Genomic DNA, 12,812 nt, shown 5'->3' on the forward strand with positions numbered 1-12,812 from the left:
TTTATTCTTGTTTATTTTATTTTACTTCTGACACTTTTTTGACATAGGGGGTAAGGGTACTTTTGTTCTGAGTTCAAGGTCTAGTTGAATTCACTCTGTGGTGTGAGAAAGTACTGATTGTTTCGATTTACGTCTGTTTCTTTTTGGGTTTTTTTTTAATGCTAAAACTGTTTATAAAAAGTTTTTGTTTTTCAATAACATCATTGATTGAATATGAATTTCTTGAGTGGTTGAAAATTTTTGTAAAGTGCTTGAAAAGTTTTTAAAAAGTGCTTATTTTTGATTCAAAGATTTGGCTACGCTAATTTTTATGATATAAAATTAAATGCAAACTTAAACAAAAAGCATAATTGCTTATTTATTTAAAATAGTTATATCATTCATAGTTGGTAAATTTGCTTTTGCGCATAATTATTTCAGTAGTGGTAATTTTTATTGCCGCTAAATTTTATTCATCGATCCGGTTTTCGTGATGTTGGCACGAGTGGCATTTCCGAACCAAGAAAATGACACTGTGTCAAATTAAAATCACTTGCGAAAAATCGTGTACTTTCGATACCGTGTTAAAGTCAATGGGAGTAAACCTCTAAGAATGACCAAACTCCATTAAAGACCATATTACTGTGGAACAGAGTGGTCACTCCCGAAAGGTTTCACTATGAATGTTTTAGTTTGAAATTAGAGAAATTTGAGAACCACTGATAAAAGGGGTAATTTTGCATTTTTTAAGATAAAATTGTTGAAAAATTGTTTTTGTTCTCAACTTTACTTTTACATTTCTTCACAAGTGCCTCTAAGTTGTTTTATAAGTATAGCGAGAGAAATTTATTATCAGAAAAGTTTTAGATTATTTACAATTAATTTTGTGAGAGTTAAAAGTGCATTTTGAGAGAGAATTGTTATTGTTCATACAAACATTTAGTGTCACTAAATTTATAGTGTCGTAGTTTTCTTAATGGTTAAAAATTTTATTATATATTTTATCTACTTTCTTAGAAGAAACTCTAACAAAGTTTAAAACTTTCAAATCTTGTATTTAAGTTTTATAGAGGCTGCATGAAACTTGTTTTCTGCCTGTAAATGTACATTGTATCATGCAGTTTTTAACGTACTTGTAAATTACATTTAGCTATTTTAAATTATTATATCTGTGTAGTTCAAATTTTTATTTGTGTAATTTTTTCGAACTTATTTGCAAAATGTGTATATTGGTATTGTGTCGACATATGTTTTTAAATTATACTATTTATTTTTAGAGCCTTATAGCTTCTTTTAAAAATTAATATTAAGTATTGTATTTTAAATTAATTGTTTTAAAATGTAATCATATTGGTGCTCAAATATATTGTTTTTTTTTTTGGACAAAATAAACTCATTAAGTTATAATTGTTTATGTTTAACTTATAAATCTGCCTTGAAGAAATATAACATTCAGAATTATTTAAGGTAGTTGTGATTGTTGTTTGTTTTCCCAGAATGTTCCGTTTGTATTTAAGAAAAGTGTAAGCATTTTATTATTCTTTTGGTGTAAAATACTTTTTTATTGCAAAAAATAATTTTTTGTTGGTGTGTGTACAGAGAAGATTTGACTTTTGTGGTGTCCTTGGACTTCTGTAATATTTTGAAGATAACTATATTCATGAAGAAGGTTAATTATATTTTAAGATAGTTCATTCTGAAAGAGAGTAAGCTATATATATTATATATGTATATTACCATGCCAGGTCATGATTGTTGAAAGTTCATTTGGAATAACTCGAGCACTTTTAAGTTGGGACAATAGTCATTTAAGTTAAAAATCAATAAACTTTAGTGAAAATAATAGTTTCAATTATTGGTTCAAAATAAATTATCAATTAAATAAGGTGGGAAAATATTAACTAATTAAAAAAGTGATTTATCTTTTGGTATATTAAATAGGGAAATCCAATTCATGGCAAAATCTTTTTACTAAGATATTAAATTTAACAAATTTTAATTTTGTGGATTTTAATATTTAAATAGTCATTTTTAAGATCAATGAATATCTGAAAATTTAAATTTTATTCTTTAGTCTTTTCAGAAAGATGTTTTTATTATTATTATCATCAATGTATTTTAAAAATAACAGAATAGCTTTTTGTGAAATTTTTTATTGATTCTCTAAAGTTTTTAAGCATGCTAGAAACAAAATTTCAAAAAGAACTTTTATAGTTTGAAATGTGTAAGTTTCTGCATCATGTTTTTTTTCTAATTATTTTTAATAATGAATTGGAAAAAATTAGTGAAGTAACTTTTCTGTAAAAACCAATTCACAATTAAATTATTTCACTAATATCTTACTTAATTTAAAGAACTATAATTTTTAAATAGTAAATTTGTATTTATTTATTATTTTAAAATTAAAGTAATTTGTAGAAAATTTGCATTAGGGTGCAACCAATTTTTCATGGAGTTTTAGGTTGTCAATTTTTCATGCGGACGTCTTAAACCAAACTTTTATTTTATTACAGTATGACTAATTACTATAATAACGAAAATAAGTGTAAACAAACAGTTTTATGCTGGGATCTGGCATCACCCTGGATATAAAAGTAATTGAAACCTGTTCTAGTTTTCAAGTTAGTGATGATTGTTTTTCTCTTAACTGATCTGTTGTCTCAATTGGGAAAATGAAAAGGTGCTCTTTAATGTCTGCCTCATTGTTGGCCCTCCTGTATAAATAGCTATAATAGATATTGTTAGCCATACAATCTTTTAATACTGTTGACAAACAAATAAAAGAGATCCTTATCTTTCTTCTCATATTTTGTGTTGTTTATTTGTTATCCACTGCTGAAACAGTTTAAGGGGGAGGGGAGAGAAGGCAATATCACATGTGTCATATTTAAATGGTATAATAAATACTATCCATATTAATAACACATAAAAAAATTAATCTATATGTTAATAATTTCGATAGTATTATACACATAGTAAATAGTATTGTATGCAATAGAATAAAATTTTTATTCAAAACATTTATTTTCTTCTTACAAGATTAAAAAAAAAAAAAAATTGACAATGTAGAACTTCTCAATGCAATTTTTTTAAAGTTAATTTCCGCACAAAATCTGCAATGTTTTTGCAAGAGAAAAAAGAACATAGATTTTTTTTTTAAATTGTTGAAATATCATTTTAAATAATAGTCATAATTTCAAACAATGTCAGAATTTCTAATTTTTTGTGTATGATGTATATATTTCTTTTATTAATTCTATAATGAATACCTCAATTTATTTTACAAATACTAAAGTTGATGTGTTGTTTTGAAAATCTTAAAACTAAAGATATTTAAATATGGCCCCCTATATTTCTCAAAAATAAGCAAAATACTAGACAATTAATGAAGAAATTACATTTAAACAAACAAAATACTAGACTATTTCATAGATAATTAAAAAAAAAACTTTTAACTCAACTTTTTACTTTGAATGAACTTCTATTAGTAATCCAGGTGTACTTATTTATTAAAAATACATTTCGTTGAATAGCTTTTTTTCTTTTTTCGATGAGAGTTAATTTAGTGGTTTGGTGATTAGATTATAAGATTTTGTTGAAAATGTAGATTATGAAATTAACATAGCAAGGTCTGAAAACAAAACAAAAAAATTGAAAAACAAAATAGAGTAATGAATATGTGGTCAAAAAATAAGTATTTACAAAATATATGCAACATATTCACTAGGAAACCAAGTTAAAACTTGAGTCCAAAAAGACCTGAGAAAATATAGTAGAAATAGCATCACAATTAGAATTAACATTCAATTAAGGCTGTTTTTCGAAATCTGTAGTCTCATTAAATGATACTTTTACTCAAATAATATGCTATTTTCATAACTGTTGTGAGTTTGTAACAATTACCTATCTTTAGCTAGCACTTTTTATCTATGTATTTATTCTGAATTTTTTTTTAAAAGGGGAACGTTGAATACTCCATAAAACCAAATGAAAAGAATAAAAATGTTTTGCTTTCAAAGAGAGATGTGAGTATTGAAATTCCAAGATAATCCGTTATTAGGAAATTAAGTCCTTTCGCGAAGCTCTCAGAAATGTTTATACTATTGTTGTAATGCTTCAATTTTCTCAGCATACAGCAATATTATTATCATTAAAGCTTATCATATGAAACCAGTTGAATCCTAACTTTTTTATTTTTGTTGGTTATAAATGAAATGAATTAAAAAAAAAAATAATCATAAAAAGTACTGAAGAAAAAAGACAGAACAAAAAAAAAATTATAACAGATTACATTGAAAGTTTTTGTTTCGAAAGTTTTATGTAGGACAAATATTCAAGCCTACGTAAATATGTAGTACTTGTTAAAAGTTTCTTTAATTATTTAAGTCTATTTATTAAGGAGATGTTACAATCTTTGTTTTATTGAATAGTTCGGCTTTACCCTGTCCTGCCCCCATTTCGGGGCATCCAGGGAATACTGTTGAAGGATCGACTTAGGCCAGATCCTCAATTCTGTTTTCAAAAAGTCTTTAAAAAATCTCTTCAATTCCTTTGTTTAGTTTCTTTTGGTTCCAGTTTCTTTTAATGGTATCAAAGTTGAAATTTTTCGGGAAAAATTTTATTCTTAAATCATCATAAACTGGACAGACAGTAAGTATATGTGTTCGATATCTTCATAAGTTTTACAAACTTTACAGTTCGGGTCTTTGCCAAACAATTTTGACTGATAACTACCTTACGCTCATGGGTTAGTTAGAAATAGATTGATATAGACGTTGGAGTAGATTTTTCGATTACTGACTTTTGGGATAAATTGATAAGTGTGTCGGCCTTTTGTATCATCACTATCCCATCTTTGCAATGTTAAAAGGTTATTCTTCATAAGTTCTGTTCTTGTTGTCTGTTTTGTTGGTATGTGATATAGATATATTGTTGATGTTTTATTCAATAGTAAAAGGGCATTGGTTTCAAACAGCTTTGAGCTGAAGACATAGGTTTCGGAAAAGTGGCAATAATTCTAACTGGTGCTCCACTCGCATTTCCTATTTTCATTGGCATTACATATAAAGTAGCTCCATAAAGAGGTATTTTTTCCACATTTGCCACATTTTCTAATCCAAAAATATTAGCCGCGCATAGAATTCTATGTGCGATGAAGTCTCGAGATCTTCCATTATCAGTTGACAACGTTTCTGTGCCCACACCGTACACACTTCTATTTTCAACTAACCACTTTGAAGCTTCAGCAGACATTCCCGGAAAATGTAACTGAGTAATATCGTAGCCAGGAGTCCCTGTGAAGGACTCTCTGTCTCCCCATCTTTGACCCCATCCGGACTTCAACATAACGATTGTGCCATCAAGGCTTTTACCGGACAATATCTCCCATTTCATCAAGTCTTCGACTTTCACGAGATAGTCTCTGTCGTCTTCAGCTTGTTTGGTAATGTCTATAACGGCGGCTGGAGCAACTAAATGGTTTAGGGGAACCTTATCAATGCACCAACGACCTTTGGCAAAATGGCATGGAGCATCCATATGGGTTCCGACATGCACGCCAGAGAATAAACTTTCCGATTGAACCCTGAAAGAAATTTTTTTGTTGATTTATTGCACGTTTTAAACTGTGGATAAAATAAACTAACAATAATTTACGTAAGGTGTACATGTACGGGGCCCGAAATAAAAAGCCAGGGTGGCCACCCACCTGGAAAACCTTAAAAACCTGGAATTATCAGGGAATTTTTTTTATACTGGAAAAAACCTGGAAATATCAGGGAAATTTGGATAAAAACCTGGAAAAATCAGGGAATTTTAAAGAAAAGCTGGAAATTTTTCTTTGATAATTTTTTTAATTTCACTATTTTAAATTATTTACTAGTTTTCTTAATTTAAATTATTTCATCCATTATACACACTTTTTTTAAACGGAAATGTATCGCCAAACAGTGATACTTTGCTTGCATCAAAATTTGCTCCATTACAGCTCTGTTAAACTAGAATGTCACATAAGATTCTCCCATGGTTGCTAAATGAATGTAGAAACCTTTGACCGCTGTGGGACTGTGCAATTTAGAAAAGATTTTGGTGGAGGTGGAAAAAGAAATTAGGATATTAGCTTCTGTTTTTAAATTCTGTCCTTGGGCTGAATCCATTTATGGCTCAAGTTTGTTCCGATGCTTTGGTGGTAATTTTTTTTCCTATTTTGACAAAATGTTTTTGTATTTTTAACTTTATAAAATTCTCAAAAAATTAGTTGGTTATAATTTAATAATAATAGATTTTATATTGCACTCTTTTTCTGAAAGCTTTTCTACTCCCATTCAAAGAAATCTGTGAATTATTTTTTCTCAGCAAATCAACCAATCACACATTTTTTTACAATCGCTCACAGCAATGTTTGTCGACAAATCGTTACAATTGTTGCATTAATGCTAAATTTTTCTATTTCATTTTAAACTTTTATAGCATATTTTAATTTTTAAAAAAGGTTTTTTTAAGAACCAACTATATATTAATATTTAATTTTACTCTTTTGTTGGTCAATATATGATTTTTGATTCCAAATTTTGTACTAAAACATTAAAAAATAAATAAAAATCTTGCGAAATTGTCAAAATAAATAATTATTCTCAAGATGATACATTGAAAAAATAACATTTTGAATAAAATATTTTATAATATAGTCACTTTTCTTGCACACATCCTACACTTTATAAGAAAAAAGAAACAAAAACCTGGAAATTTTAAGATTTTTATTTGGAAAACCTGGAAAAATCAGGGAAATTTGAAATCTGATTTGAGTGACCACTGTAACGTATCATAAGCTATATCAAGAACTATTCAGTTTTTCTTTTAAATAAAAACTTTTATTAACAAACACAAACATTAAGAAATATGCAATACCCGTAACGGGATAGTGAAAACATCATAAACAACTGGAAAACCCGTAACGGGATATAAGGAAACTCAAATTCCACAATAAAACTAATCTAAAAAGAATCAACAACTCTGTCGTTCTCAATATTGACTTCTAATTTAATCGTCTGCTTTTATTTTAAGTTTATCTCTTTATGCGTTTACTTTATTTTAATTATGATTTTGCAAACCCATTATTTCTTTAATATTTTTAGACTTTACAATCGTCTGCTTTTATAAATTCTTTAATATTTTTAAACTTTACAACTCCTCTCCCCTTGGAAAAACTTTTCCATAGAAATCAGGGGAAAAGTTTATTATGAACTTTTTGTGTCCTCTAAAACTTTAGGTTGAAACCAATGCATTATGTTATAATCAAAACATTTCACTTTTAAATTTAAATTTTCTAATTGTCAAATTAAATGCAAGATACAATTTTTACATTAGAAGTGATGTACAATAATTAACTTTAAAACTTAAAATTTCTAAATTATTTTTAGACTCTTGCAGTAAACATTAATAGACAATTCACTTGTAACTCAATTTTGATATCAAAGTAAAATATTCGAAATAAAATTAGAATGTAAATAAATATTATAATTTAACTTCACACAAAATAAATACAAATTAACATAACTATTTACATATATACAACAATATCTAAAAACTGAAGCTAACCAGATTTTTTTCAAAGTGCTTATTTTTTTTTCTTGGTATCACTAGTTTTTTAAATCCAAACAATATACTTAAAATTTTTAAGCTTCACATAATTAGATTCTACTCAATCTTGTTAATATTTATGTGCATAAAAAATAACATATTTAAGAACACTAGCACTTTTCTCTACAAACAAATTCGCTTAACACCTATGTTTCATTTTCAATATAATCATTTTTAAACACTTTCTTAAATTAAACTTAACTGGTTCAATTTCAAAAACTTCAATACATTTTTATTTTATATTTCCACCTTAATTAAAGCTTTAATTCAAATTTTAATAGCAACTGTTTTCTTTACGAGTTAATTTTTTAAAAAAAAGTAAGTCATACATATGAATAAAGAAATATGACTAATCTGAACAAAACATCACAACATACTGTTTGCAGTTAAATAAACAAGATTTAAAGCAAAGCAAAAGAATTAAAGAAATAGCCAAAAATATCTTATTAATTAAATAAAAATCACTTGAAGTGAAATAATTTATAAAACCTATCTTGAATACTATTTTAACTGTTTTAGTTTTATAGTTTAATAACAAAAACGTATATCTTAATTATCGTTTTACTTTACTACTATCGTTTGGCGATTTAAAGAGCATACTTTCATCATTATTTTTACTTTTACTCTTAAAACGTTAGCCAAATTTGGGGTAATTGGCGAATTTCGTAGTGCCATGATTTCTTTTGTTTTGTAGATGTCAATATTCTTTTACCAGTTTTTTTTCTCACCACAATTCTTTTCCTAAACTTCCAGTTCCACTGATTATTTTCTTGGCAAATTTTAATAACTCTGTGAAGCACACTAGATTTCTGTTTCTTGCACCGATGATTGAACTTTTCTTTCAATCTTACTTTATTAACACTGTAATTTTTCCAATATGGCACATATCTTTTGCACTTATACTTGGTCGCTTTGGTTCCATGATCAAAATTACATTTGTCTCTGAAAAGTTTCATCTTTACTTTTATCCGCAAAAACTTTTAAGTTTCCTTGAAATCGATTCTTTTTTTGTTTCAATCGTGCATCGATGAATTTGTGATCAAAATTATTTGGCGACCATTTTAGTTTAACTCTCTGGGTGACGCTAATTCTATCAAAGTTCTTCTTTCTTTTCATTTTGGCATTGATTTTTCGCCATTGGCTCCTTTTCTGGACACTTCCATTCATAACAAAGTTCTTATGAAAGATTTTTACTTGTTTAGAATCTGCTGGAGTTTTCTTTCTTGAACAAAATTGTTCATTCCTACGTGTCAAGTTAACCACTTTGGTTTCAATTTTATATTTTGTACTATTTGATACTCTTTTGCTCGAAAATCTTTTCCGTTTCTCTATGACTAATGCTTTACTTCCCATTTTGTCACCAACAATCACTGGTGAACTTTTGCTGCCTTTATTAGAATCAATCTCCATCATTTCTTTCATGACTGATGATTCAGTACTAACATGGTTTTTAGTAGATTTTATTTCCGAAATCCTTTTAATTCTTGCATTTCTTTCTTCTTTCTGGCAAACTTTTTTATTTTCAACCAAAATTATTTCACAATTTTTCGTCGAATATGTTTCTGCATATGATGTTTCTTTCTGGCACTTTGGCAGTGCTATTTCTTCTTCTACAATTTCTACCACAAAACTGACTCGATTGGCTTGGCAATCATCTTTTTCTTCATTTTTCAACTCAACTTTTTCTTGAATGACTTGATATTCCTTTTCTTCTACCACCTTTACTATATCTATAGAAACTCCATCGAACAATTCATCTTTTGATACTGCACTTTTTATTTCTGTGTTTAGTACACATGGACTAATTTCCAATATCATATCTATTTCTGCTCCTACTATTTGGCTCTGTTCCTTCCAATCATCTATAAAAATATTTCTAACACTTTCCATAATGTTTTCGTCAAATTTTTCGAATTCCTTTCGAAAATAAGTTTCATTTCTTTTTCTTTTATTCTCTTCAAAACTTGGAGAACTCCAATTTGACACTTTTTCAAAAATATTTTCTTCCCAATCTATAATCAACTTCTTATTTACTTTAGTAATTGGTTCCATTTCTTCAGGTACAACTATTGGTGGGACTATTGTTCTTTTGGAAGTCGATTGGCTTCTTTCAGAATTACTCTTGGCAACATTTCCAGACTTAGTGCCACTTAATTTACCGATATTAAGCCAACTAGATTCTGTGTCCTTCGAAGTAACTGTTGTTTCAATAAAAGAATTTGGTACTTTTCTGGAAACATTTGGCGATATATTTTTATAGTCGGATTTAGGATTGATATATTTCAGACTTCTATCATAATTCTCTTTTCTATAATCCAACTTATTCCGCAGAGTAGTACCAATATTTTGACTTGAAGGGCCACTTAATTGGGCACTAAGCCTTAATTTCTCGAGTTCAAATTGGCGTTCTTCTTGTTTTTGCCGTTCTTGGCGTAGTTTTTCTTTCTTTTCTTCTTGGCGTTTTCTTTCTTCTCTTTCTTCTTGGCGTTTTCTTTCTTCTTTTTCTTCTTGGCGTTTTCTTTCTTCTTTTTCGATACGATTTTCTTTAATTGCTTCTAATATTTCTTTAACTAGATTCACTTCGTAATTTTCAGATTTTTTTATAAGATTTATCAACTCACATACTGTAACATTTTCAATAATAGTTTCGCCCACTTCCTTGCATAATTCTACCAAATCACACTTTTTTGCTCGTCCCAAGAAAGCCATAAGGAATAATATTTGGAACACAATTCCTTTAAATCAAATGGTAAATCGATCCCGACGCTGCCACCAATTAAATATAGCTGTAACGTATCATAAGCTATATCAAGAACTATTCAGTTTTTCTTTTAAATAAAAACTTTTATTAACAAACACAAACATTAAGAAATATGCAATACCCGTAACGGGATAGTGAAAACATCATAAACAACTGGAAAACCCGTAACGGGATATAAGGAAACTCAAATTCCACAATAAAACTAATCTAAAAAGAATCAACAACTCTGTCGTTCTAAATATTGACTTCTAATTTAATCGTCTGCTTTTATTTTAAGTTTATCTCTTTATGCGTTTACTTTATTTTAATTATGATTTTGCAAACCCATTATTTCTTTAATATTTTTAGACTTTACAATCGTCTGCTTTTATAAATTCTTTAATATTTTTAAACTTTACACCACCCTGAAGACATCACTCTGAATTACTTCCTCACTAATGATTTGATTTTACACGTAGGGGGAAAAAATGGATCGTTTCGTGGGTGGATAAATATTTGGTGTCACTGAAATAGAATATTGAAATCGAGTGGTGAATATAAACAAAAAAAAAACATCCTATCATTCTTAGTATAATAAGGCATGGACGTTCTTTCATTCTCTGTACTATTTGTCCTTATTGTGGCAGCAACGGTGACCCACATATTTTGGTGAGTGACCAACAAATCTGCCCATATACGCCTGAATTGACAAAATGTCAACCCAGGTGGACATTAGAAAAAAAACCTTCTTAGTAATGTTGCCACCTCTGGTTTGAAATGGGGCAATATTATCAGATGTACGTTGATGTTGTGAATAATAAAATAAGTTAGTGAATAAAAAAAAAATTACAAAGAAATTTTAGTAGTGATTTTTGGTGATAAATGTAGCTGAACGCAATTAAAGAGTTTAGCGGACGAACACGTCGAGAGAGATTTTGTGGTAAATTTGCAAAAATCATTTTCAGAGTGTATAGAAACATCAGCATGCGATTTAAATTACAAATCATCTTTAACCTAAAAAAAAACAACAAAGTTTTTAAAATATCACTAAAGATTCACTAAATTCTGATCTTTATATGTATATATACATAAAAGATTTATTGTAAATCATATAAAAAAAACCCTCCTGAATGTGCATTACTACATTTTTTCAGGGCTCCTTTTATTCGTCTCTTTACCCTAGTTTGCCAAGGAGACTCGATCCGAGGAGTAAACATGATTAGCCTTATAACTCTGTATATAATTATAATAATTTATGAAAATATGGTTTTAATATTACATTTCCATACAAATGAAGTTAACTTCAGAACAACGCGAAAAGATTTCATTAATTTCCCTTAAGATATTTGGTTTAACATTGAGAGGAAAAGAAATGAATCATAGATTGGTTAAAAAGCCTTTTTTTTAAAAAGGCTTTTATTTTGAGAACAAATGACCTTTTTATTTTGAGAACAAATGACTGCAAACATATTGCAAAATATAATTCTTATTTTAGATGCTACTGTGAAGGGTAAATTGTATGATTAAAATTAAATATTTTATAAATAGGATACAAATACCACACTTTTTACCATAACATATACATTCTTTAATTCTCTAAGTATTTCCTAGTGGTTGCAAATTCGTAAAACTGTTTCCATTTTATTAAACTTGTCAAACACTTTTCAATTTTTTTCTAATCTCCAACAACAACATTAAAAATGCACATGAATATAACAGTGTTAATTTTGTAGTTTGGTTTTCAATCTTTTTGAGTTATTGTATGAAAGGGGATTTTTTTTATCTTACCAATATCCTGCCTCCGTTGTTCCATTTTTCCTAACTGAGAGCTGAAATTTGTCTGCTGTCGGCCAGTGTAGAGTGTCGTTGTCAAACACATGAGTCATATCAACCATTTCTAAGGGAATCGGTGCTGCGCCGGCAGGATTGAATAAGCAATGAACAGTGGTGAACAATAGAATCAGTAAGAAATCCATAGCAATATCTCTCTAGCATCTGTAAATACACACGAAATTGAATAAAAAAATTTAAAATACTTGGTTTTCTCTAATGACTACCCGTAATATATATTTTCAGAATCCTGGTGCGAGAAGTCAAGACAGTATGCACATCAAATATCCGTACTTACTTAAGACAAATAAACTGTAACAAATCATTATGGGGAAAGGCGACAGATAGCATTAAACCCTGCTTGATTTCTGGTAAGAAACAAAGAGAAGTAGAAAAGGCGATTTGTTTGACAAGCAATCAAATTGGTTTTGATGAAACAAAAGCGAGCTGTTTTAAAAGACAACCAAAAGTGAGATATTTCAAAAATCTAACATTTTTGAAATTCGAAATTTCTTGTGAATGTTCGTCCGATTTTGTTTTTTGCCTTATAAAATTACATTCTTTAAAATGGTGTAAGAATTTGTATTACTTCCAATTCAAAATGTTTCCAACTGTTATTAAATAA

General features: G+C 28.4%; 1 protein-coding gene across 1 annotated transcript; it reads right to left on the minus strand.

Moving 5' to 3' along the window:
- Positions 1-4,798: 4,798 nt before the first annotated feature.
- Positions 4,799-12,353, minus strand: LOC107438299 (uncharacterized). The gene is made up of 2 exons (XM_043046614.3): positions 12,146-12,353; positions 4,799-5,563 (listed from the first exon to the last, which is right to left on the minus strand). The coding sequence occupies exons 1-2, from the start codon at positions 12,331-12,333 to the stop codon at positions 4,924-4,926; spliced, it is 828 nt and encodes a 275-aa protein (XP_042902548.2). The 5' UTR covers positions 12,334-12,353; the 3' UTR covers positions 4,799-4,923.
- Positions 12,354-12,812: the final 459 nt, after the last annotated feature.

This window comes from Parasteatoda tepidariorum, chromosome 3 (assembly GCF_982258835.1).
Source record: "Parasteatoda tepidariorum strain Cologne lab strain chromosome 3, Ptep-v5.0, whole genome shotgun sequence".
Lineage (NCBI taxonomy): Eukaryota > Metazoa > Arthropoda > Arachnida > Araneae > Theridiidae > Parasteatoda > Parasteatoda tepidariorum.